Source organism: Podarcis gaigeae, assembly GCF_964106915.1.
Source record: "Podarcis gaigeae genome assembly, chromosome: 4".
NCBI lineage: Eukaryota > Metazoa > Chordata > Lepidosauria > Squamata > Lacertidae > Podarcis > Podarcis gaigeae.
Window position 1 is genome coordinate 81,544,924 of NC_139677.1, and position 26,628 is coordinate 81,571,551.

A 26,628-nucleotide genomic window follows, 5' to 3' on the forward strand; every position below is an offset into this window, starting at 1 on the left:
AAAACTGTTCCCTTTGTCCCTGAATCATAGATAGGCAGGCTGACCCAATGCACATGTACTCAGAAGTAAATCTCTCCAAGTTTGAGAAGGCTTGTTCTGCGTCGGATTGCAGCCTTAATCCTTCTAACAGCCTAATGAGTCTAAATTACTTGCTAGGCATCACTATGGGGAAATAATATTGCGTAGGCAAGAGCCTACAGGGAAATATGAATTCTTGAACATTTGAAAAATGTGTACACAAAATGTTACTGGTGAATACTTTGCAGATTACATCTCAGTCTTGCACAACTTTCAAACCGCACTTGGCGTCTTTTTTTAAGCAACAAGCATTGACAGCTGAACTCATCTGTTGCATATGCCAGTATTTTCTTTTGTACAGTTGTCTGCCAAAGCTATTTTTAGAGGTTGTAGTTAGTAATTTTTCTGAAAATACACTCAACTGAAAGTACAGACTGGAATCTCTATCACATGGCAATTATTTGAGGAGGTCTTCATATGGATTTAATTGACGAAATCAAGCATACAATACAGTATATATATTGAGAGAAGGTGGTGGAAATATCACCAGAATGAAAAAAATACATGGCCATGTTAAAATGAAGCATCTTTAACAGATTGTACGTTGGAGCATGAAATGTGTGTCCGTATGGCAAGAGGTGCAGCAGTCCTATCCAATTAACCAAACGCCTTCCTGACCAAAGCCAGGAGAACTTCCTCAGGATGGCCGTGCATTTTGTAGTGACTTGGGGATCTTTAACATTATTTTCCAGCCTTATTCTTCTGAAATAAAGACAGATTATTTATCAATCATAATGGATCCTGAAGAAGTCCCCTTAGATGAACAATGTGAACGACTTCCTTATGAGGCCAGCAAATGGGAGTTCGCCCGGGAAAGGCTCAAACTGGGTAATCCTGTGCTTCTTTCTCTACTATTGCATGTGATTCTGGGTTGGTAATAACAAAATGTGGGTTTCAACCAGCCTTCCCCAACCTAGTGCCCTCCAGATGTTGCTCGACTGCAGCTCATGGAGGATAAGGCTATTTGTGGCTACTAACCATGATGTCTATGTTTTCTCTCCACTGCCAGAGGCAATACGTCTTTGATCACCAGTTGCTGAGAACTGCAGGTGTGCAGAGTTCTGTTGCACTCAAGTCCTGCTTGTGGGCATTCCATAGCATCTGCTGGGCAACTCTGAGAACAGGATGTTGGAGTAGATGGGCCATTGGCATGATATAGCAGGCCTTCTTATATCCTTGCATTAACTGCAGATTAATGCTGCAAAGCAGCTTTTATTTATCAACTATTTTTTTTCCTGTTAATGGGTACTGTTTTTATTTCGGAAAACAAGATTATGCCCCTTAATTGTTACTGTTGCCCTCTGGTTCTGAAATGGAATTGCTTTAAAAATAACTCTCAGTTCAGTTGTTGCTATCTGGCCTCTGCAGACGTATTTAGAATCCAGATGTAGGGATCACAGCATCTGCACAATTCATCCCTTTGAGGGGGCAGAACTAAACTGAGCGTCCGATTTGTAGGTTAACTATTTTCCTCCAAGGGATGCATTCAGAAGTGTTGAAGAATTGTTGTGTAGCAGGAATTACTATCAGTTTCCTCCTGGGTATCAGACACCCATGGACTAAAAATCCTGGAAGCAGTTAGACAAACCTGTGCCCTGGCCTCCAAATGTAAAAGGGAATCAGTCCAGACAGTGATGTCACTATGACATCAAGTGGCAGGCAGGTGGGTGGCCCTGCCCACCTGTCATATTTGGTGTCCCAGGTCGGCGGTTTGAATCCCCGCGACAGGGTGAGCTCCTGTTGCTCGGTCCCTGCTCCTGCCCACCTAGCAGTTCAAAAGTACTATGCAAATAGATAAATAGGTACCGCTCTGGCGGGAAGGTAAACGGCGTTTCCGTGTGCTGCTCTGGTTTGCCAGAAGCGGCTTAGTCATGCTGGCCACATGACCCGGAAGCTGTACACCGGTTCCCTCGGCCAATAAAGCAAGATGAGTGCCGCAACCACAGAGTCAGCCACGACTGGACTTTTTATAAGGAAGTAAGTCCCATTCAATTTGATGGGTGTTAACATAAGAACATCCAGGCCCATCAAATCCAGCAACCTGTTCTTACAGTGACCAACCCGATGCCTATAGGAAGCCTGCAAGCAGGACCTGAGCGCAAGAGGACTTTCTCCTCCCTCTGTTTACAGCAGCAGCTGATATTCAAAAGCATACTGCCTCTGACCGTGGAGGCAGACCTCTTTGTCTTGCTCGTAAGTAAGCATGTTCCTGTTAGACTGTAGCCCAACATGTTTTTAAATTGTACATCTCAGCCATGCAAAGTGTGAAGAGAGCAAACGTGTTTTCTAACACATGCCTGTGTACCAGAGAGATGTACTTGCCAGGGACCCCTCCTTGACTATAGCTCCCTGTCCAGCCTACACTTGTTGGCAAACCAGGTACTTGGAGCATGCAATATGGAATTCCTCTTCTTGGCATGAACTAGTTAATTCAGTTCCTTAAGTTCTATCTTGCATGTAAGAGCTGAGGCACAAATCTGGAGTGGGAGCAGTGTAAATGTGTGTGTGGAGGGGGGTGGGGGAATGGCATAAACAAGGAAAGAATGCTGTGATCATGAATGAAAACCAGATTCTGAAAAGTTGGCTGGGTGCAGCCTGTTTGCTAAATCATCTCCCGCACAAGTCCCAGTTACGTGGAAGTCAGTCCAACCTCTCATTGACCTTGGCAGCTCGTATTGCTATTATCTTGTAAATACGACGTGTTCTTGTTTAGTAGTTGGAAGTTTTTTTTTAGTCTCACACATATTTTCTTTCTACACTTTCCACCTTTTCTTTATCAGGCCTATTAATTGTAATGCATAGCTATAAATTGTGAATCAGACAAGTGTATTAATTTGTAACGTTGCTAACAGCACCTTACTCAAATAAGTTCCACTGATGAGCTCACTGGGACATACTCCCAGGAATGCGTATTTAGGATTGTAGCCTAGTCTTAGTTCAGTAACTGCCCGGGGCTGAGGGTGAGCGGGGTGAGCCTGACTTCCAGCCATTCATTCCCAGATGATGAATCACAGAATCATGGATTCAGAATTGTGGAGTTGGAAGGGACCATGAGGGTCATCTAGTCCAACCCCCTGCAATGCAGGAATCTTTTGCCCAACATGGGGCTCAAACTCACAACTTTGAGATTAAGCGTCTACCAAGTGAGCTGTGTGAAATACCATGTGAAGTAGCCAGTGGATTGTCCCTATTCCCACCCTCCATGCATTGATGTGAAGTTCTCAATAGAGTCTACATATGAGCATAGATTCTATTCAGACCTCCAGAGGTGAACACATGGAAGTTGTGAGCAGGGTATGTGAGCAAGATCTCCTTCCTTCTCCCAATGTTCATTAACCATGGATCCTAAAAGTCTGCATAGAGCTAGCTTCTGCCTAAATCATCTTGTGCTCCTCTCATCCATTGATTCACATGACTGATGAAATGTCCTTAGGGCCTATATTTACAACTTCTTATACTGGTGGTTGTAGAAATGCTAATGATTAAGTGAGGTATGTAAATGCCTTGAATGAAATGTTGGATTTTATACCCTTTTAATGGTCATAGCTTCTCTCAAAGAACATGAGGAATTATAATTTGGCAAGGATACTGAGAATTCTTTAATAGAGATTCCTAACCCTCCTTTGGAGGAAGAGTGAGGTATAAATTCAATAAAAAAGAACAAGAATTATTCACAGAACTACAGTTTATTAATACCCTAGAATGAATACCCTAGAACAGTTTCATATACTATGGTTCTAAAACTATGGCAGTTTGTGAATAGGAGATCAGGAGTGGATAAACAATAAAACAATCCATAATCTTAAAAGAGAAGTGGCAGTCACTACAACTTAAGTAGTGGGATTAATTATTACTCAAAGCTTGATTAAAAATGACCAGATGTTAACCTGGCACTGAAATTAAAACAAGATTTGCATCTGAGAGTGGAGGGCATTCCTCAAGTGGTACAACATTACAGAGAAGGGCCCCTCTTACATACCCCATAGTGTGGAACATCCAAAGATGGGATACTGAGGAGGAGCTCTAAAAGAAGTGCTTCTTCATTTAGGGCTTTATAGGTCAACACCAACATCTTGAATGCAGTTCAGAAACTTACTGGAAGCCTGTGCGGTTTCTTAAGAATCAGTGTCCTATGGCTGCAGTTCAGTGCTCCACTTAAGAGTTTAGCAGCTTCAGTTTTGAAGTTATCTTCAAGGACATCTTCAGATATGGCATGTTACAGAGCATGCATTAACATGGCCAGGTTATCTGTATCCAGGGATGAACATGGCTCGTGAGGCAAGTTGACCAAAGACACTGTCAGCCACTAAAAACAACAGGGTCTCCAGTGACAAGTCTAGACCAAAAGTTATGAATCAACTCCATCAATGGGAGGGCAACCCCCTTCTAGAGCAGGCAGTTTCCCCAATTCCTGGACTCATGAACCACCAATCCACAGTGCCTTGGTTGGGGAGGGATTCACTCTCAGTTTGTTCTCCGGCATCCAACTCATTACAGAAGTAGAAATAAAGGTGGAATAACTGTATTACTGTGCCTCCAACTATCATTCCACAGAGTCACTGCTGTAGTATACCATGGTCGATAGTACTGAATGCTGCTGAGAGGCCACCACCCTCTCTATCACAAGGGGACATTAGGCACTGGTTGGGAACTTCTACAATTTGTTTCAGGAAAGGGTCATCCACAACCTCCCCTTGGTTCAACATTATATCTTAGAGTCCTATCACAACATTATTTTAATTTCTTCATTTCTTTTTATCCATGTTCTATTCACAGTGTTTTTAATTTATGTGCAGGGGTGCACTTCGTTGATGTTCCCTTTCTGTTTCAGAGCCTTCAGTTGCTTCATTCCAGTTTTGGGAGTTACCCCACCAAGGCTCAGTTTTATCTATCAAGCTGTATTCACCTTCCTGTACTAGGAGTTCAAGTTCATTTTGTTTATTTCCCATCCTCTGCACACTGAAACCCATGGATATTTTACTTCAATGTCTCTCCTGTGGAGTTTGCCTGGCACCAGCCACAGCTTCCCCAGCCTCCCCTGTACCTCCCAAGTCTCTATCTTTAGTGCTTATCTTTGAATTTACCTTTGGGCTATTGTCTCCATTCCCCACGGATTTCGTTTAAAGCCCTCTTGATCAAGTTTGTCCTGCTTCTGCCAAACACATTTTTCTCCAGTCCTCATGAGGTGCAGCCCATTTCCTGCCTGTAGTACTTTGTTAAGGAAGTTTGTACTGTGTTCTCAGAAACCAACCCTCTCCTGTCGACACTATCTGCACAGATGAAATACTAGTCTCTTTCTTTTTAGTCCTCTGTCTTTTACAGGAATACTTGGCAAGAACACTACCTGAGCCCCAAGGTACTTCACCTTCCTCTCCAGAGCTTCAGAGTCAGATGTGCTAGGTTCATAGTTGTGTCTTGTGGCGCCATTTGTCTCCTTGTGGATTAGTAAGAAGGGATAATCATCAGTGAGCCTGAAAAGTCTTAGTGACCTGTCCTTCATATCCTGGATCTGTGTGCCAGACAGACAGCGTGCTTCATGAACAAAAAGGTCCGGTTGGCACACAGCTGCCTCTGTACCTCTCAGTAGGAAGTCCCCAAGCACCACCACCCTTGTCCTCCTCCTTCCTGCACTCAGTGGCTGAATCATCTCTGTCCTTGAAGGGGTTGAGAGTCTTCCTTTCCCATCTGGTATATCCTGAGAATCACTCTCATTGGACAGATAATAAAAGTGATTTCTTAGTCACAGTGCTTCAAAATTCTACTCTTTTTTCTGTCAGTAGCTGTCTTCCATGCAGTTTCCTCCTTGTTACAGCTCCCATCTTCTTCCTTGACAGTTTCTTCCTGGTTATGGCAAGGGAAGCTCTGCAATGCCACAACAGAACCAGCCAGACTATGTGGCCCCAGCAAGCACTCCAGTAGTGGCAGCTTTAACCTTCAAAGTCCTAAAGATTTGAGCCTAGAAGAGCCAAAGCAATGGCCTTCTCTAATACATTCAGTTCACCAAAAGCTTCTCAAATAATCACATCCCCTACCCACTTGTGCTACTTGGGATGCATATGCCTTGACACGCTGTTAACCATTCCTTTGTACTTCAGATACCAAAGCTCAAACTTGAATTCATGTCTCTTCAACAAACTCTTCAACAAAGTAGCTGGAAAAGCTACTTGCTGGTTGCAAGGCAGGCCTGGCCTCTTCCTATCAAGTGGAGATGGGGATAAGAAGACAAGTAGAGTCCTGATGGATTGGATTAATGTTTCAACTATTCCAGTATGCTGTTTCTCACAGGGGCCAACCAGATGCCTCTCAGAAACCAAGAAGCAGAACTGAAGGCAACAGCTCTCTCTAGCAATTGCTATTTAATGGCATACTGCCTCTAAATTTTAATTTTAATCTGAATTTTCCTCATATATATTTGCTAATCTAAAGATTGCTTTGTTTCTTCATATTTCTGCCTTTTGTCTAATGAGGAGCGTGTGTGTGTTTTGCTTAAGGCATAAGATGGATCTGGGTAACAGCCAGGCTATATGTTTTTTAAAAATGGGATCAGCTATTGTTCCTTTATCCTAAAAAAGTTAGTTATGTAACCTGATACCTGCAGGAAAACATGTCGGAATTCCTAGGGATGGGTGTGAATATGTCAATTTTAGTTTCTCTCATTTCTCATCTTTCCAATCTTAAATTCAGTTCTCCACATTTCCAGTTTGCAATTAAAAAAAAAAAAAACTTCTGTGAAAATTCATCAACATTTAAGTACAAATTTCTCCTAATACGCAAGTTTGCCAAGTATACATATTTTTGCAAAGCATTTTGCAATGCATTGTTGCCATGAATGTATGCTTTTTGTGCATGCTTTACCCTCAGGTATGCATTTTTGTACACATCGCTTGTCTGGAGAACTGAACTGCTAAATTTGGAGAAATGCAAATTTTGAAGGATGTCTTTGTTTGGCTTGCATATTGTTTTGGAAAGTGCAAATTGGGTGGGTCACCTTTAAATGTGAACTGAATTGAATTTCTTTCTCCACCTGCAGCACCTAGAAAAGTCTAATTCAACCTCCAGTCTCCATCTTGGAAACGGGTCTAAATGCAGACCTCATTGCTAGGACATCCAACCTAATTTTTGTACTCCCTCCCACCATTACTATTTTCCCTGTCACCCCACCCCACTTTCGGCTCTTAGTAGCACCTGGCCTAATGAAGCATTTTGGAGCATTTGAAATTTTGCTTATGGTTTAGTGACATTTCAGTTGATCCTGATAAAGGTATTGGCCAATTGTGAGTGTTGACTCTTCCTCACCACCACCCCTGCTTAAGGATCAACATAGCAACCTTGGCTTTTTAAGTGTCCATTGTTACTTATAGACTGTGAATTTGTTGAATCCCTGTTTAAAGCTACTGGCCATCCCATCCCCACATCCTGTGGTGGTGAATTTCATAAACTAATTAGGTGTTGTGTGAAGAAGTAACTTCTTTTTGTCTGTCCTGAATCATCGGCCAATCATTTTCGTTGGATGAGAAATATACATAACTAGCACTAGCATAATGTTGGCCATCTGCAGTTTTATTATATAGGAGAAGTTCTCCCATCTGGAAACTGTCTCAGATTGCAAGGAAAGTCATAAGGACTTGACTGAAGGCAATACTGCTTGTCTCTACCTGGGAGTAAGTGTTAACAGGGCTGGCCATCTTCCTTTTGCTAGGTGATTAGTGATAAATTTTAATCGGTCATTCTTTCTCCAACTTGCCCATTATCTCTGTAAAATCTCATACGTTTTCATTTTTTAATTATTTTTCATTTTTTATCATTTGTGAAGTATCTAGTAACCTTATGCCCACAAGAAGTTATTACACAAAAGGAATAAATAAAGCTTGGTTTATTATATGAAATGAAAGTGACAGAATATATATAAAGGCTGCTTCAGACAGCAAAAATAAAGCAGGTAGCAAATCCTACAATGCATACACACTTTGATCTAAAGAGTGAAAAATCTAACTATCCCCATAAGCCTACTGGAAAGTAAGTGTGGCAATTTTGCCATGGAAACCACAGTGAAAGCAAGTTAAGAAATGGAGAAGGGGAAAGAAAGGTATACCTGTCCTTCAGGCAGCATGGTTTTTGGATTCCTGGAGGGCACTGAGTAGAATTTTCATTGGAGCTTTGAGAGTTCTGAGTAAATTTTTGTTGGAGCTAGGAGAGCTGACTAAACATTGAGAATCTAAGGCTTTTAATCCAATGTCATCTAATGGAGAAGGGAGGGGGGCTTTAAGATGAGCAATTCCTATAATTCCAATGGTTTTATTGTTCCGTTGGATTTATTTCAGAGTTTCCTGCCTATTTCCCACTTTGCTTATTTGCTTAATAAAAGTTGAAGGAATACAATCCTAGTGGGCAATGACTAAAACTGGCCATCCTTGTCTGCCTCCTGTCTCAAAGTTTTCCCTCATTATCTTGATGGCATCCATTCAGATGTAAAGTAGATTTTAATGGTAACTAGATGCGGGTGGCACTGTGGGTTAAACCACAGAGCCTAGGGCTTGCCGAACAGAACGTCAGCGGTTCAAATCCCTGTGATGGGGTGAGTTCCTGTTGCTCGGTCCCAGCTCTTGCCAACCTAGCAGTTTGAAAGCATGTCAAAGTGCAAAGTACCTTTCTCTGGGGGAAAGGTAAACGGCATTTGCGTGCGCTGCTCTGGTTCGCCAGAAGCGGCTTAGTCATGCTGGCCACATGACTAATATGGCCAATAAAGCGAGATGAGCGCCGCAACCCCAGAGTCAGCCACGACTGGACCTAATGGTCAGGGGTCCCTTTACCTTTAGCTAGGCTTACATATGCTGGTCTCTACACAAGGTGTGAGGAGCTTCAGGATGTGAGCTGGCCATTAGCCTAGTGTGAATATATACTGTATCAGAATTTGGCTCTCTCCAACAGATATCAAATTGCAAATGTTTAGAAAACAAATGACTATTGTTACAGTCTCTGTATGAAGAAACATATGCAAAGGGTTCTATGCTACCATTGCTTATGGTGGCTGTAAGCATATCATATGATACCCATTAAGCTGCAAACAGTATGGCAGATCACGCCCCCACTTAGGCCTTTTTTAAAATGTCAGTGTGCTCTAACCATTCAGTTATTCAATCAGGAAACAGCTTTGTGTCAAGCAGAAAACAGACTCCCTGAATTTGTACAGCCCTGTAGCCAGGGTGGAATCACTTAGTGTACTACCCAACCTAGGGCGGTCCTTTACCCCACCTAGGATTTTTATTTTATTTGGATCTTTAATTGTGGCATAACAAGCACTGACGGCATTGAAAGAATGACAACTTGTTTTAAGAAAAAAAGGGCAATTCTATGTTTGTTTGTGTGGCTCCCTCCAAGAGTGCAGTTGTTGGAGTCCAAAAGTCTGCTCACACAACATTTCCCCTGACTCAGAGTGGCTTTTTCATGATCTCAGTTACCCTAAGTGAACCTGGAGGTGTGGGGTGGGGAAAAACCAGCCTGTGTAGTAGTAACATAACCCCTAAGAGATTGAGTTAAATATTAGGATTATCTATTATAGGCTAAGGCGAGACCTTATGCCTTTGATTTTCCCTTGCTCTGCTTTTCAATTGTCCTTCCAGATGTCCTCTTTATTGTGTATTCGTGACAATTTGTATTCATGCTGGTATTGGGGCAGATATACAGATGATCCCACTTTCAATACTGCTGTGCCAGGTGAAAATGGGGCGACGGGGGAAATAGATTTCAGTGGGACCTAAATTGCACCTTACATTCCTAATAACGCTTCTCTGTATCCATTATCTTCTGAAGCTGCTGGAGGGATTTTCTGTGGCTTGTAAAGTGAGGAGAATTTGGTCCAAGAATTCAAATATCCAAATACTCTCTACAAGTTCTTAGGAGCCAATGCTTGGCACTAAAACATAATGTAACTGAAACCAGAATATCAGAGGATTTTTAAAGTGGGGGGTTTTATGAGTTTTCCATGAAACAGAGATTGTTCAGATGGAAAAGATATCTGGAAAACATGCCAGTGTCCGAATACAACAATACCCCTGTGGTGTTTTACTGAGTACAGAGAGAGTTTACAAGTTGCTTATTCCAATGTCCTAAGTAAATGGACTATTATTGATCAAAACAAATGCCAAATTCTCAGAAAACAACGAGCTTCCAGGAGTTAGGTTTACAACAGATGGATGCCTGGTCTGCACGGGGGTCCTAAGGGCTCCATGACAGAATCAGGCTCCTGCAACACAAGCAACAGGTTTCAGTGCCCTCTGTCTCCTTCACTTTACTGATGTCCTCATGATTCTGTGAATCCAGGTGGACAGATGATCAGATGAACACACATTTTACCACACGTCTTCCCCTGATATGTGGTAAAACCCGAGCAACCCTGTCCAATCAGGGGAAAGAAGGGAAATTAATGAAGCAGGGAGACAGCAGAACGGAAAAGTGAAAGGACCAACTGGGATCTGATTGGTGCAACCCTTAGGCAGGGAGAAATGGTCTAATGCCCAAACTAAGTATGATGTTGCCATCTAGTTTGCCCTTAGGCAGCTGATGTCTTTTTAAAAATAAGTAGCTGGGGGGAATTAGAATCATGGAATGGAAGGATGTAGCTTTAATCCTTTGCTCTTGCCGAGATCCCAGCTGGAATTTGTCCCCCATCCCAATACTTGCAAATATCAGTGGGAATAGTAGATTATGGGAGGCATGCTTAAAGGGCAGCAAACATTCCATTATTTGGCTTAGCACTGTACTTTTACAACCATTTAATTTCTTGCCCTAGCTAGCAAAATATCTTAGGCCATCTCTGACCAAGAGACGGATGACATAACAGAGTGCCAGACAAGTACTGAAGGCCATTCCAATCCTTGCAGAAGAAATGAAGGAATGAAACAACAGCTGGCACTGGTGGTTACTGTTGTGCCTTGTGGCGTTTTTCAGCAGCAGCAGAGTGCTTCATGCCAGTACTTTGCAGCAGTTTTGGAACATTTTGATTGTTAATACAGCCACTGCCTTGAGGCAGCATAGCCATCGCTACAGTGTCATTCTTAGGGCTTGACAGTGGGCTAAATTTGAAGCATAAGCTTAAATGTGATAAATATTTGTTGTCTTGTATCCCAACTATTGCAGGTTACTCCCCTGGATTTTACAGACCAGTTCTAACAAGTTAATATATCTTAGCTGACGTGGCTCAATTTCTGTTATTCCTAAGAATGCAGACATGCCATACATTTAAAGCACTTTCTCCATGCCAAAGAATCGTGGGAATTGTGGGTAACATCTCACAGAGCTACACTTCCCAGAATCCTAAACAACAACAGTTCCCAGGATTCTTTGGGAGGGGAAAATGTACTTTAAATCTATGATGTGTACACAGCCCAAAACACAATAATTACTATTGAAAGGCTCTGGATCAGAACCGGCCAGATGTGATAGTCTCCCCCTTTTGCAGCTGTGCTCACACTTCCATCATTTGTTTGACTACTTAGGGTTACATTTATATTGTGAATTGCTTTGAGCATAGGTCTGTGAAAGTGGTATAATTTGTTGCATATAAATTCAGGAGCTCTCCATGTATTCTCACACAGTCAGAACTTTAAACATAATGAAAAGTTTAATACTATGAGTTTATCTGATGATGTCTCTCTAAGCAGCAACTGTGATTTGTTTTTGATGCAGGAAAGACCCTTGGGCGAGGTGCTTATGGGAAAGTAGTACAAGCAGCCGCTTTTGGAATTAAAAAATCACCCACGTACAAAGTAGTTGCTGTAAAAATGCTGAAAGGTACGTATGGTGTAGAACAATTCTGCTTTCACTTTGTAGTGTCCAGACTGTGTGGGCACCCATTTTCAGCTGTCCTGCATCTGCAGTAAAGCTGAAATCCTGTTGCCATTTGAGCCAGGGACCATAGCCACAATGGTAGAGAGCCATCTTTGCAGGCGGAAGCTCACAGGTTCAGTTCTTAGATCCTCCATTCAGAGTGGAGCAAGGCTGCTGCCTGAAAGCCAAGTTGGTGTTGACTGGCCTTCCTCAAACTGGTGCCCATTTTGGAATACAGCCCTTGTCAGCTCCAGCTAGCACAATCAGCGGTCAGGGGAAACTGGGGTTGTCACCCAGAACATCTGCAGGATACCAGTTTGCGGAAGGTTCGTGTAGGCAGCCCACAGCCCAAACGGTGCAGTTACAGGCTTCTGGACTTATAGTGCTGTTCCTGCCTAGGGTTCAGGTTTGCTGAAAGCGTCCTCACAACCAACAGAATGCAGCTGGTGATCAACAAGTAGTGACAGGAGCCGGGGCAAGAAATATCCAGGTAAGAAGTGCCCTAAGTAATAAGTAAACCATTTTGCTTGGCCTTGCAGAAGGAGCCACTGCCAGTGAGTATAAAGCTCTGATGACTGAGCTGAAGATCTTGACACATATTGGTCATCATCTGAATGTTGTGAATCTGCTGGGCGCTTGCACAAAAAATGGAGGTATGGACAACTATGACAAAAACATGGTGTTCTGGTTTGCTATTTTATTTATTTTTATTTAAAATATAGCTTTACTTTTTTGTATTTATCACAGGCTGGAAAGATGGTTCTTAATGCTGAGATCTGCTGAGCTTTGTCCTTGTTTTAACTTCAAGAGTTAAACCATGACTTGATACAACTGTGTGAAAATACATTTTTGAGATGCAGGCCTGAATTAAATCACACACAGATCAAACTTTCCTAGAAATCAGTGTGAAACAAAGACGAGAGTAGGGACTTCAGGGGAAATATTATGGATTTCTTTCAAATGCATTCTGATTTAAGTAATTATGCTGTATTGCTGAAACAGGCACTTGAACAATGACACAAAAGGCACAGAGGTTATAAATTGTCATTTCCCCCCACCAAAACGTTTATCATCTTGTTCACAGGGCCACTAATGGTTATAGTTGAATATTGCAAATATGGAAATTTATCAAGCTACCTTAAGAGCAAAAGGAATTTCTTTTCTTCCAACAAGGTAATGTCCCAAATGCTGTATTTTATTTCTTCAGTTCACCGTCCACTGAAATAATCACATTAATTTTATTTTGCTGCACAGTACAAATAGGAACAGGTGTGCAAATGCCCTTTGAGTTGCTTTAATGTACAGATATAGAAAAATAATCAGGTTGTTGCAGCAATGCAGTAACTCAAGAATTTTACAAGGTTGTACCTTCCCCACTGCAAGATTTCATTGCAGGGTTCAACAGCGATGTATTTTGGATATGTAAGGAAGGATATGTAATCTCTGGGTCAGCCTAAGTGCAATTCTATGCAACATGACCCTGGGACTTCCCATCCTTGCACAGGCGCAGTGCTGAAGCCATTGGACAAGACCATTAACTCAAAAATGTGGAGCAGGAATACAACTCCAGATGCCCACCAGCCCTTTGCCCATGGGCCAGATCTGGCTGCCAAAGCAATTCTATCCATCTGCTCCTGGCTCCACGAAATTTAAATCAAAGTGAAAAAAGTGAAAAAGATAGATAGGACTCTCCTTTCCCCAAGCTCCACCCCCCACCCCCCTACTTCACACTCCCCTTGAGTATTTCTGCCTGGCTGGAATGTGGCCTTGAACTCTGATAGTGCCTTTGGTTGGCCTGGATGAGGGACAGTGAGGTGTGTGCAGAAAATAGCCTATTGCAAAAGGTAAAATTTAAAGTATATTTCTAGGAGGAGAAACTGGCTACATGATGTATGGTTCCACTCCCTTGCTTTAATCATTTTCTAAGGGACAGTATTTTCCAGTGGTGGTGTCCCAGGACCTCACCAGCACATTAAAAAAGGAATTGAATGGAAAGACCTCAAAATCCATTGGGTACAATCTAGCTAAAGTTAAGCACTTTTAGATTACATTTATAACAGGAGGGATAACAGGAGGGATAAAAGCACATGCTTAACTTTCCTGCTGAAATCAGTTGGGCTCAGAAGTGCTTAACTTTGGCTGGAATATCTTCTGTTCCATCTTGTGCCAATTTTCCCCTCTCCCACCCCCCTCTTTTTGTCTAAAGGATGCCTCCATTCAAGGAGAGCTGGTGACAGAGGAGAAGGATGTGGAGCCCATTGGTGGTAAGAAAAAAAGGCTGGAGAGTGTCCCAAGTCGAGAGAGCTTAGCAAGCTCTGGATTTCAGGAAGATAAAAGTTTAAGTGATGTGGAAGAGGAAGAGGAGGGTATGTATTAATTCCTTCCTTTTTCTATGCAGCCTGTGGATATTTTTACCACGCGATCTGCATCTTTGACATTTTCTTTCCCCGTTTATCACCCTCATAAACATCCTTGGGAGATACTCTGATCCAAGAAAAGATGGTTTAAAATAAGCTTATTTACAACGTTACTCAATTGGACAGGAAGATGTGTGACTGTTTCTATGGTCTCTTCCTTAACCTTGGGGAAGTGCTCACCACCTCCCAATAATTGTTTTTTGTTCTCACTAGTAAACTAAGTTTCAGGCACTCCATTGTACTGCGGGCAGCACAAAGTCATGTTAACCTCGTATGCGCTGAATTGATTTCAGATTCTGATGAATTTTACAAGTGGCCCCTCACCATGGAAGATCTAATTTCTTACAGTTTTCAGGTGGCCAGGGGGATGGAGTTCTTATCATCTCAAAAGGTTAGTTTACCTCCTGTGCATTTCTCCTCCGGAAGATTAATAATAATGGGATAATGTTTTCCATGCATTATGCTTCCAACAGCCTACTGTATAATAGGCTGGGAATGTTATCCCCATATTGCCCTCTAGTATGACAGACAGAAATTCCACAAGTCCAGCTTTTCTGTCACCTTTGTAAAATCCATCTTTTAAATTGTTGGCTGTCTGTTAAGACAGAGTCCTTATTGGGGTGTGTGGAGAGCCAGTGACCCTAAAGACATATATACATTAGAAGCATATGTTCACCACTTATATATATATATATATATTACATTAAGTGTTTTACACAATTTTAACTGCTGGTTGTTAGCCACCTAGCATACGGCCTACCCTAGCCACCTGACCTAAATGAATACATAGATTCCAAACCCCTTTCACAGCACTACCAAAGGTAGTTCTTATACCAGTTTAAGTTTGTGATGTAACAATGCCTCTAAGAATCATGTTTCTGTTTTGTTAAATACAAAATGTTTGTGTTACTCCCTGAAACTTTATTGAGAAAGAGGGGTTTTCCCTGCACCCTGGGAAACTGGCTGCACAACGGAAGCATAGGGCAAGGCTGCTGAAGTAACCAGCAGTTCCTCATCTTCCTTGCGACTAACTACATCAGGGAAATTGCATCATGGGGAAGACAAACTGGTTTCTGTGATTCAATGGCAATTTTGTTCCCCAGAACTCCTAAAGGAAGGAAGGACAGTTTTCTTTTTGAGGCTCTCTCTATAAATAAATGCATGTTTATTCATGTCTTCATAGTGTACACAGCAAACTAGAAACAAAAGGCTTGTTCTTCCATTGCAGTTATTCCTCTGCCTGGGGTTAGATCCAGGTGATCAGGAACCACATAAATAGCTACTAATAAACACGCAGGAATATGGTCATCTGCAGCCTCTGACAACATGCTTAAGTATGCCTTGTCACCACTAGCGGGGCCACTTACCACATCACCAAATAAAGAGAGGGAGAGAAAAGAGGATATGCCTTTGTGAGAAATGCGCAAATGCCAGTTTATCAGATGGAAACTGTTGTTGGCATCCGCCTGCCTCGGGAGACAATGGAGGAGTGTGCCTTTGAGAGTGGTGTCAAACTATTGGAAGGTTGCAGTGCTTGCTGTGGTTGTAGACGCCAATATGGGAGAGACATGTTTTGTTGCAGCTGGGGCAGATGAAGGTGTCCAGTTGCAAAAAAATACTATAATTTAAATAGAAGTGTAGTTCCTCTTGCCAGACAGATGTGCACGCCCCTTCTTAGTTTGCTGTCCTGGCACTGGCTGCTTACAGTTCTTCATCTTTAAATGGAATGTGAACTGGGTAGCCCTTCATCTAGACAACCGTTTTCTGTAAAAGAGGGCACATGGCCCTTCTCCTTTGGATTTCCATCGATGTCACTGCTAGGAGTAATGGTGTAGTCAGAGGCTACAGATGACCACCTTTCGACATGGTTAGGGTCACTGCGTGGGACATTTTTCAGTGACTGTTGCATGTCATCATCAGCATTTTATTTGCATGGCGCCTTTCCATAGTAAACAGTGTGCTGAAGGCGGCTTACAACAAAAATATTTGCATAATCACAAACATAATAAAAGTAGTCATAGCTGACTAAAACACATCTAAAGTACACAACCAAACTGAACCATTTTGACATAAGTCATAAAAAGTTCTAAAAATAAAGATATAAACAATTCATATCATTAACAGCAACCCCACCACCACCACCAAAACCCCCTAAACAATACCCCAACCCAGCAGTCATAGTACTTCATCTCTAGAAACATGATTTAATGTTCACAACATCTTCAAATCTCAGCTCTCCTTTTGAAAATAAATGTGTTTCTACAAATACAAGTTTCTGGTTTGGGAAAAATTAAAGTTTTGGTCCAGATTTCTGTTCAGTTCAGTTTGGTTCTCTGAAAACAGGACTGGCTAAGGTGGACTCCACTATAAATTCTCATATGGTAGGAAAAATAGCTGCTTATCTAAGTCTATACAAAGTCCTAATTGATTTTGGATTTTATTATGTATTCCCAAATGCATTACCTGCAAAGCCTAAAGCAGTCTGACTTCTCCCTTGGTAGAACTCAACAGATTAAAGGTACACATGTTTAGATTCTGAAGTGTTTCTTTGGAAAGCACGTTTGCATTTCATTATGGTAGTTCAATGTAAACTGAGCTATTAAATACATGAGCATGTATATTAATGCTTTTTAAAAGGACATGGAAAAGATTCAGCTTTGTGTTTTGGAATCCTATCGGGATCAGCAATGAGATTGTTTAATGTTTTCTTGTAGTGCATCCATCGTGACTTAGCAGCCAGAAATGTCCTTTTGTCTGAAAACAATGTTGTGAAGATCTGTGATTTTGGCCTTGCAAGAGATATTTATAAGAATCCTGATTATGTGAGAAAAGGCGATGTAAGTCAGCATGCTTCTTATGTGCCCCATTGTTTATCATTTTGAACAGCTCATGGAGAAGTTTTCTAAATGTTTACATTCTCTGCACTCTAAAAGGCCCCTGAAAGTGATTGTACATTTTTTATGTGAAGATGAGCGGTCCAGATGAGTTGTATGCACTGTGACAGTTTGCATCCTCCACAACAATGCTCGGAAATGTCCGCCAGCTCTGTTTTTTGAATAGTTTACATGTTGATATTTGTTTCTTGGCTAACCTTGCTAGGCCCGCCAGTAAAAAGGCTTAAACTTTATTTGCAAAAGAAATAGAAGTTTGCGTTTCTTCACTGGGGGTGCAGTGGGGCTTAATTTGAGCTATGGCTCATCATAATTTACCCCAAGAATCTTTTGGTTTAGCTCAAGAATTTGTTGGCACTATTAGGACTCAGCCCTGGAATGTGTGAAATATCTTTTCTTCCCAAATAGCATGGGAAACATCCTTATTAGAAAAACTAACCAATAAACTGAAACTGACACGGGGACAAATAGAAGAAGATGCCTTCACCCTGGTATGGCTCCCCTTTATCACATACACAGCCCAACAAGACAACAAGAATCCCCCAACAGCATACGAATCAATTTGGCTAACCTGATTCAAAAATACACACTCATACCCTGCTCACACACAGAAACAATTCTCACTGCAGCCAACCAAAGACAACCAACCACACCCTAAGCCACCCTCCAACCTCTCTCACCATCAAGGAAATGCAACAAGTGAATAGTAAGAGAACCCACACAAGTAACGCTGGCACAACCCCTCTCACACACTAAGTAGAATAATAGAGGCATAACCACCTCACCCCACTCCTCTCTTCCCCCCTCTTCTTTTTCCAAATTGTTTAACCAGGCATGGCCAAATTTGGCCCTTCAGCTGTTTTGGGACTACAACTCCCATCATCCCTAGCTAACAGGACCAGTAGTCAGAGATGATGGGAACTCTAGTCCCAAAACAGGTGGAGGGCCATGTTTGGCCATGCCTGGTTTGAACCAAGTCATAAACCAAGAATTTATACATTGGTCACTAATAATGAAACATATGTTGTAGATATTTTTCAACATTTATTATGCTATTTTTGTGGTATACAAATGACATGAGAAAACTTGGTATATTTATTTGCATAACATTATTCTTGTTTATAAAACCCAATTTAAAAAAAACAAAACCTTTTCTTCCCCTTTGAAAAAAAGATCTTAATGTTCTGGAAGAATATATGAGCAGCATTAAGGAACTTTAGGCATATGCAAAGCACATTTCTTTAATACTGGGGAAATCACAGCATACCGACTTATCTGCATCCAGGGCTGTCTGTATTTAGCTTTTGTAGAAGTGCAGGGAAAAAGAACATAATTGGTACTAGGCACCCAACCAAGCTTCCTGAGACTCTCAGCTTTTGAAAACCAAGTTTCTAGTCTTATATTTGTGATGGCTGGCTTGAAACTGGCAGATCTCTAAAGTCAGAGTGGAGTACTGTATGTGCAAGACAAACTGCATCTCTGGATTTAATCTCATTTTTCTAGCACAACACCACTCTGGCCCTTCTGTGAGCAGAAGGCAACTTCCATGTGCAGCCTAAAACAATAATTCTAGCTCTGTAAAACACTTACATTGCTATCTACAGCTAATTTCATTTTGCTTGAAAAGTAAGGCCCTTTTATTTTGTTGCAGGCACGTCTCCCCCTCAAATGGATGGCACCAGAATCTATATTTGATAAAATCTATAGTACCAAAAGTGATGTTTGGTCATACGGAGTACTGTTGTGGGAAATATTTTCTCTAGGTAAGTTGTTCTTTAAAAAAAAGGTGAATTGATTCTATCCTAAGATCTCTGAAAACAAAATCAATTGGATACAGTACCCAATTCATCGTTAATAGTGCAATCCTGTACATGCTACTCTGAAGTAATCTTCAACAAGTTCAATGTGACTTACTCCTACCTAAGTGTGTTAAGGATTGCAGCTTAAATATTATATATCAGAAATGGGCTTGCTATGATCTGCTTACATTTTAGTAGAAGTTAAACCAATGTGTTTTGAATATACAGTGGTACCTCAGGTTAAGTACTTAATTGGTTCCAGAAGTCTGTTCTTAACCTGAAGCGCACTTTCCCACTGAAAGTAATGGAAAAGTGGATTGATCCCTTCCAGACGATGAAAAACACCCCCTAAAACAGCAATTTAACATGAATTTTACTGTCTAACAAGACCATTGATCCATAAAATGAAGGCAATAATCATTGTACTGTACTATAAAATAAATAAGACAGTATTGTAGATTAAAAAATTAACATTTAATTTTTTCTTACATGCACTGATGATAGTCATTGTTTGGCTGGGGGGCTTTTATCCATTTCTGCAGTCACACAATCAGCCAGTAGCTGAACTGGGCTCCACACGATCCCAAAAACAATGACAGAAGGCAGAGTCCCCCAGAAGTCCCCCAAACGAAGGAGCAAAACAGAGACAAAGGCACAGGGCAGACTCACATAAACAAATCCCAAAATCCTTTGCAGAATCCCAAAATCTTCCACTCCCCCCTCCCACAGGGTAGGTGGGCTTACCTGGCGAGGTGCCACCCACCTTGCTACAGCTGGGGGTGGGGCAAGGGTTGGCAAAGGGCTTTTCAGCCCAGTGCTCCTTACCTAACTTTGGGGCTGGGATGCGACCTGCTGGGCATCATGAGGATGTCGGGCCTGGCTCTGGGCAGTTGTGAAGGCCTCAGAAAGCTCTCGCGGCTGGAGGCCGATCACGGAGCCTCCGTAGGCCCTGCGGATGTTGGGGCCTGGCTCCGGGCAGCAGCGAGGCCTCTGAGAACTCGGAACACACACTTCCAGGTTAAAAACGTTCATAACCCAAAAAAAAAACATAACCCGAGGGCTCAGAACCAGAGGTACCACTGTAGAAAGCAAGAGCTCAAGACCTCAGAATATTTTCTTTACCTGAATGGCAGCAACTAGCAGGCAGTTAAAGGGCCCATCAAAATTGTCCTACCTTCTCTCCCAGTCCCTACTTTTCTATATTGTGCAATCTAAAATCACCTGCTACATGCTTAACCCCATTTTACAGAACCCAGAAAAGCAGAAACACAGTGACTAGGAGGCCTTGGAATGGCAATGATGCAGTAAGCCCCTGTTATCTGTGTGGCTTCTAAGAGGCAACTTGTCTCCTCCCTTGCCACACTGCAGGCTGCTCTTTCAGCATGGAAGATTCTGAGGCTGGTTATGATGCAGTACTGGGGTATTGACTGGAAAAGGGGAGAAAAAAACCACTTTGTTCAATGTGTGGGTGGGCAAGAGGAGGTCCTTGTGTTTTTCAGGATCTAGTGACTTCACTGTTGTTCACATCAGAACCATGGTACTGTATTAGTCTGTTAATCAGTATTTATTATGCTACACAAAATATGGCAATTATGTGTAAATAGCAAATAAACTATGAACCATGTGTCTCAACAATGACGGGAACACATGAAAGGAGAGGTTTTAAAATTGTTGTCAGATAATCTATCTATCTGGGTAATATTTCTTTAGATAGACCTTACCCATCCCTGCACTTTTCTCTGCAGGCCATAATAGCAATAAAGTCTGTGAGATCTTTCCCAGTCTGCATCTGTACTGGAATTGTTTTTTCAAAACGTTCTAAGATGTTCTTATTGTTTTATCACTTGTTGTTTGCCACCCAGGGCTCCTTTGGGAGGAAGGGTGAGATACAAATTTAATAATAAACAAACAAGCAACTTTCAGCAGTACAACCACAATCAGCTCTTGGATCTCACAGTGCCAAGCCATTGCCATTCACAGCTGCTTCCTCCTCATACTAATCCATGGGGCTCACAGGCAAACAGACTGAAATTATCATCTTTGGGTGAGCATGCCATCTAGGATGGAAATGCTGAGCAAGACAATAATAATAATAATAATCTTTTTTAAAAAATGCAGGATACAAAATCTGTCCTGCAAAGGAAGCAGCAATTTCATTCATCAAAGAAGAATGGTAGAAGAGACAGACACAACAGCAGAGGAAATTGGTCCATGCATGCAGTTCCTTAGACAAACAGTCTTCTGGTTGTTTAGTACTTGTTGCTGGGATTGCTCTTGCCTCATAATTAACTCTTACTACCCTGAGAAAGGATGAACAATTGAAAAGCTAAGCTAAAGGAAAAGAATATAGAAAATAGTATGCCCCTACGTTACATCAGAACTCATTGCCCATCACCCAAACAAAACAGAAGAGTGGTGGGAAGCAAAATAGATCTCAGGCTTACTTTGGAGCAGCAAGGTGGCTGGCTTGTGGCCTCTTGATGTTGATGGGCTACCAGGTCCCATGCTGACTGGGGCTGATGGGAATTGGAGTCCAAAACTTCTGGAAGGCCACACAGGTTAGCAACTCAATTTAGAAAACGCTCAGTCTCTAACAGGATGCAAATGTTGTAAAGGTTCACATGTCAGAAGTGTCTTTGGTTTCCTTTGTTATTCTCTCCATTCCAATTTCAGAGTGTGTTTTTTTTTAATTCTTCTCTTTTAGGTGCATCTCCTTATCCAGGTGTTCAGATAGATGAAGACTTTTTCAACAAGTTAAAAGAAGGCATAAGAATGAAAGCCCCAGATTTTGCAACCCCAGAGATGTACGAGTGCTTTGGACAGTATCATTTTTGGCATGCATTACTTTGGGACAAACCAAACAGTGCGCACATGTAACAAAATGCCACCAACCTTCACTAGGATAAAAGTGCTTTGGGAATTTAGAAGAAAAAGAGTTTGGATTGGATTTGATATCCCGCTTTATCACTACCCTAAGGAGTCTCAAAGCGGCTAACATTCTCCTTTCCCTTCCTCCCCCACAACAAACACTCTGTGAGGTGAGGGGCTGAGAGACTTCAGAGAAGTGTGACTAGCCCAAGGCCACCCAGCAGCTGCATGTGGAGGAGCGGAGACGCGAACCCGGTTCCCCAGATTATGAGACTACCGCTCTTAACCACTACACCATACTGGCTCTCAGGATTTGGGAAAGAGGTGCATAAACCTTCCCAGCCTGTTACTTCTATGCTTGATATCACCCTTTCCCCCGTTGCTTTTCGTGCCATAGGGTTTCAAATGTCTTCATTTGAGAGCCAGTGTGGTGTAGTGGTTAAGAGCGGTAGTCTCGTAATCTGGTGAACCGGGTTCGCGTCTCCGCTCCTCCACATGCAGCTGCTGGGTGACCTTGGGCCAGTCACACTTCTTTGAAGTCTCTCAGCCCCACTCACCTCACAGAGTGTTTGTTGTGGAGGAGGAAGGGAAAGGAGAATGTTAGCCTCTTTGAGACTCCTTAGGGTAGTGATAAAGTGGGATATCAAATCCAAACTCCTCCTCCTCCTCCTCCTCCTCCTCCTCCTCTTCTTCTTCTTCTTCTTCTTCTTCTTCTTCTTCTTCTTCTTCTTCATACCCTCACAAATACTCATTTGGGGTGGCTAATCTGTGGCCATCCAGATGTTGAATTCCACCTCCATCAACCCCAGCCAGCAAGGGATGATGGGAGTTGTAGTCCAACAATATCTAGAGAGCCACCGCTTAGCCACCCCTGCTGTAGGCAGATAGTTAACCTAGTTTTAAGGGGGAGAAACTGGAACAGAGAAATGATAGGTGGTGAAAAGGTTAAGCACCACATTCTCTACTCTTAAGTCACCCCTTCCTGAATCATTTTTTTCTACTTTCCTTAAAAACATAATTTGGCTTTGGCTTTAGTTAGGCCTTCTGCTAGCTTTTTCCTTAAAGGAACTTATCCTTAAGATCTGCTCTTTGGGTTTTGGGATTTAAGGCAGGGGTGCCTAAGCTGCGGTCTTTCGTATGTTTTGGCCTTCATCTCCCCTAAGCTCCAGACAGGATGGAGGGCCACACACACACAATTTAGGATGTATACTAGTTCCTATGCACGTCTCACAATCAGAATGATTTTGTGTAATTCCTATGGAGACACATTCACGGAGAACATGATATCAGAAAGGGACATCAAAACGATTTTGAGGTGGTGATCCTGTAAGTCGGGGCTAGGAAATTGGATTCAACCAGAGGGCCAGGTCTGGAAGTGGCCAGCCCCCACAGACTACTTTGACAGGTGAGGCCACACATTCTCCATTCACCTGGTATCACATAACATCAGGTGATTGTGGCTTCAATCTGCAGTTGCATTCTCAATTCTTCCTTTGCAACTGGATTGAATTCAAGCCATGGCTGCAAAGGATGGTTTGTTCCTTTGCATCATCAGCTTGAATTCAAGCAGTGGCTTTAAAGGAAGAATTGGGAGTGCACTCAGAATGCACTTCCCCTTCTTCTTTTGCAGTCAAAATTCTGTGATTTTTTCATTTCTCTGTTCAGAGCAAAAGAAAAAAGTGACAAATTCGAGAAGTGCTACATTTTGCCTTGCCCTGCAGCAGCTGCCTCTTGAACTTTCCCATGCTTGATGCCATATATGACGCCAGGCTAGGAAAGATGGGTGTGGTGCCCCAAAAACGACTTGCTGGGCTGATCTTGAAGCCCATGGACTAGAGGTTCCCAACCGCTGATGAAACCAGACTCCTGTATGCAGGATATTCCCAGAAAAATCTAAATGGATGGCAATGCAATATGATGACACCAAAAGAGGCCCTTCAGCCTGTTAGGATCAGTGGTATTAGGAATCCCAGTGAATACAGGCTCCAGATTAATTTAAATCCAGGTGCATTTGCAGAAGCCCTTGGAAGAACCACAACTCTAATAATCCTCCTTGCCTGCCATGCTGTTAGAGGATGGGGGGAAAGACCTACCATTTTTTCCTACTGTTGCTGCTCCCTACTGGTAGGACAGGGGAATATGTGTGTGTGTGGTAGGAAAAATGGGAGCGACCTTTGGGTATGGGGAAGGCAGCAGGGACAGGTGAGGCAAATGACAGAAACATACCTGTGTGAAGTTGGGTGGAGCTGGGATGTCTTCTCCTGTTGGGGCTTTCATCTATGTAGGAGAAGACATTTGGGGCTTGTAAAACTCACCTCTTCTTTTGCAAGGGATTTTTACAGGCCTCCCAAGTTAGGTTTCTAGTCTGAGCTTGAAGAACTTCCCCAGCATCTCAAATGCGTAGCACATGCATGACTACTACCCCCTAAAGTATGGGTTAAAATTCCTGTCTGAAGCCAACTGAACCTCCTTTGTTATACAAACAAATTCCTAAGCCCTGCATCTGAGAATCTACCAGGCATTGCCCACACACTATTAATCCTATTTTAAGTGGGGTGGGGAGGTTGGTAAATAAAAGCAAGGATTCTCAAGAAATACCACATGAGATGTACGACATCCCGTTCCCCTTTTGATGCTTCAGCATCACTCTGTTCAGCCACCGCATTTACTAATAGTCCTATGATGGCAAAACTACAGAATGAAACTTTCTGGTTTGGCCATTGTGAGGCCTGTGTGCTTTGGGGTGGGTGTGTGGATAACAACTGAGAGAGGAATCAGTGAAGAGCAGCAGAGGTTATCAGAGATTGGGGGCAGAGATCTGTGATGCAGGCTGCTGAGGGCTCCTGGTGTTTGGCTTATGCCAGAGAAGGTCGATGAAGCAGCTTGATAACCTTTCAAACACATGAAAGGCTGATGTGAGTGATGGCGTAACTGGTGCTTGGAGGGCAAGAGATAATGGGCTTACACTGCAGTAGAGAAGCTTTAAGATTTCAATGCAACAGAGATTTTTCTAGCCCTGAGATTAGTCTGGCAAGCGAGCAACCAAGCTATGGAGCCTTGTGAGGAGTTTAAGTATTTGTTCATCGTTCACATGTGGAAAGAGGAAGAATGAAAAAGCAGGAGTTTCATCATCACTGTATTGACTTCTTCCTCACTATCCTCAGAAACTAAATCCTCTGAAAAATAATTAAAACTGCAACAGTTAACTCTGTAGCTTAACACTGTAGAAATGCCTGAAATACCACAAGAGGTTTGATGTGTTCTCTACTGCATGGCACTGATGGTTCTGAACACAAATGCTCTGAACTCTGGGGGTATCGGTAGCACTTTCATCATTTCTGTATTTTGTTTGAAGCGCATAAAATCAGAGAGAGTTTAAGTTAGAAAGTAGGAGAGGAGAGAGAGGGAGGTGGACGTCTATAGAAAATAATTTTGAAATGGATCCCATGTTGCATGTTTGGGTTAAGGGTGGCTCCCAGATCTGAAGTCGGCTGTTCAAGTGTGAGTCATAGAAGTAGTGCTCATGATACCCTGTCTTTTGCCTTTGGCAGATATCAGATCATGCTGGATTGCTGGCAAGGGGATCCAAAGGAAAGGCCAAGATTCTCAGAGCTGGTGGAGAGATTGGGAGATCTACTTCAAGCAAACGTAAAGCAGGCAAGCAGCAAAATGCAGTGTGCACCATGTTTATGGTGTTTCAGGGAGGTCATGGTTGTTTGACAGTGGAATGGACTCCCTAGGGAGCTTGTGGACTCCAATGCTTGGCATTGTTTTCACACTATTCCTATCTGTTTGATAATTTTTATACTTCTGTTTATGTAGGATGGCAAAGACTATATCCCTCTGAATACTATATTATCAGTGGATCCTGAATTTGACCATTCCTCTCCAACTTCCCCTCATCCTCACGAGAGAGGAAATCATTCAGTACCAGCCTTGAATTACACAAGCATCGAAAACACTGGGTATGATGGAATACCAAGGTATTTTATGTATATAGCAAAGTAATGACTAGCAGTATGGATTTCATGCATGCCCTCTAAAGCTTGCCCAACCATCCAGAACAGACTTAGGGGATGTGAGGGGAAAGACGGGGCAAAGTCCTGTTACACAACTGGATCTCATTCTGCTCATGCAACAACTTAGTTAAATCGCGCCCATAAAGTTAGAGTGTCTCACCCTTGTTCAGATGTTCACAGGTAGGAAGAATATAAAACAGAGCAGCTCAATGTACATACGGTGGTACCTCGGGCTACATACGCTTCAGGTTACATACGCTTCAGGTTACAGACTCCGCTAACCCAGAAATAGTGCTTCAGGTTAAGAACTTTACTTCAGGATGAGAACAGAAATTGTGTTCCAGCGGCGCAGCAGCAGCAGGAGGCCCCATTAGCTAAAGTGGTGCTTCAGGTTAAAAACAGTTTCAGGTTAAGTACGGACCTCCGGAACGAATTAAGTACTTAACCCGAGGTACCACTGTATTGGGTATGTTTTGAGATCATCTAACAAGCTTTTTCTTCTTGTTTGCTTTTCAAGGAGATACATTAATGCGTTCAGAATGAAAGTCAAGACCTTTGAGGAACTTTCGCCCAAAAGCAAACTTGGATGTGATGTAAGTCACAATCAACCTACTAAAATGTGTGGTGTATGCCATTTTAGATTCAGCCTTGTGTTGCTGAGCTAAAGAGGAATACAACAGATCCTTTGTGGTCATCTTCCTTCAGGATGGGCTGATGTTGTGGGAAGAGT

The 26,628-nt window shown here is 42.4% G+C and overlaps 1 protein-coding gene across 7 annotated transcripts in view; it reads left to right on the top strand.

The window, feature by feature from the left end:
• Positions 1-26,628, top strand: part of FLT1 (fms related receptor tyrosine kinase 1) — a 147,014-nt gene that overhangs the window by 116,783 nt on the left and 3,603 nt on the right. For all 7 annotated transcript variants that reach the window (XM_083736108.1, XM_083736105.1, XM_083736110.1 and 4 more), the window contains 12 exons: positions 771-906; positions 11,764-11,868; positions 12,444-12,557; positions 12,989-13,077; positions 14,111-14,270; positions 14,615-14,712; positions 17,036-17,158; positions 18,864-18,975; positions 21,716-21,815; positions 25,431-25,536; positions 25,702-25,844; positions 26,416-26,491. In XM_083736108.1, the coding sequence (XP_083592234.1) occupies positions 771-906; positions 11,764-11,868; positions 12,444-12,557; positions 12,989-13,077; positions 14,111-14,270; positions 14,615-14,712; positions 17,036-17,158; positions 18,864-18,975; positions 21,716-21,815; positions 25,431-25,536; positions 25,702-25,844; positions 26,416-26,491 (1,362 nt within the window). The remainder of the gene's footprint in view (positions 1-770; positions 907-11,763; positions 11,869-12,443; positions 12,558-12,988; positions 13,078-14,110; positions 14,271-14,614; positions 14,713-17,035; positions 17,159-18,863; positions 18,976-21,715; positions 21,816-25,430; positions 25,537-25,701; positions 25,845-26,415; positions 26,492-26,628) is intronic.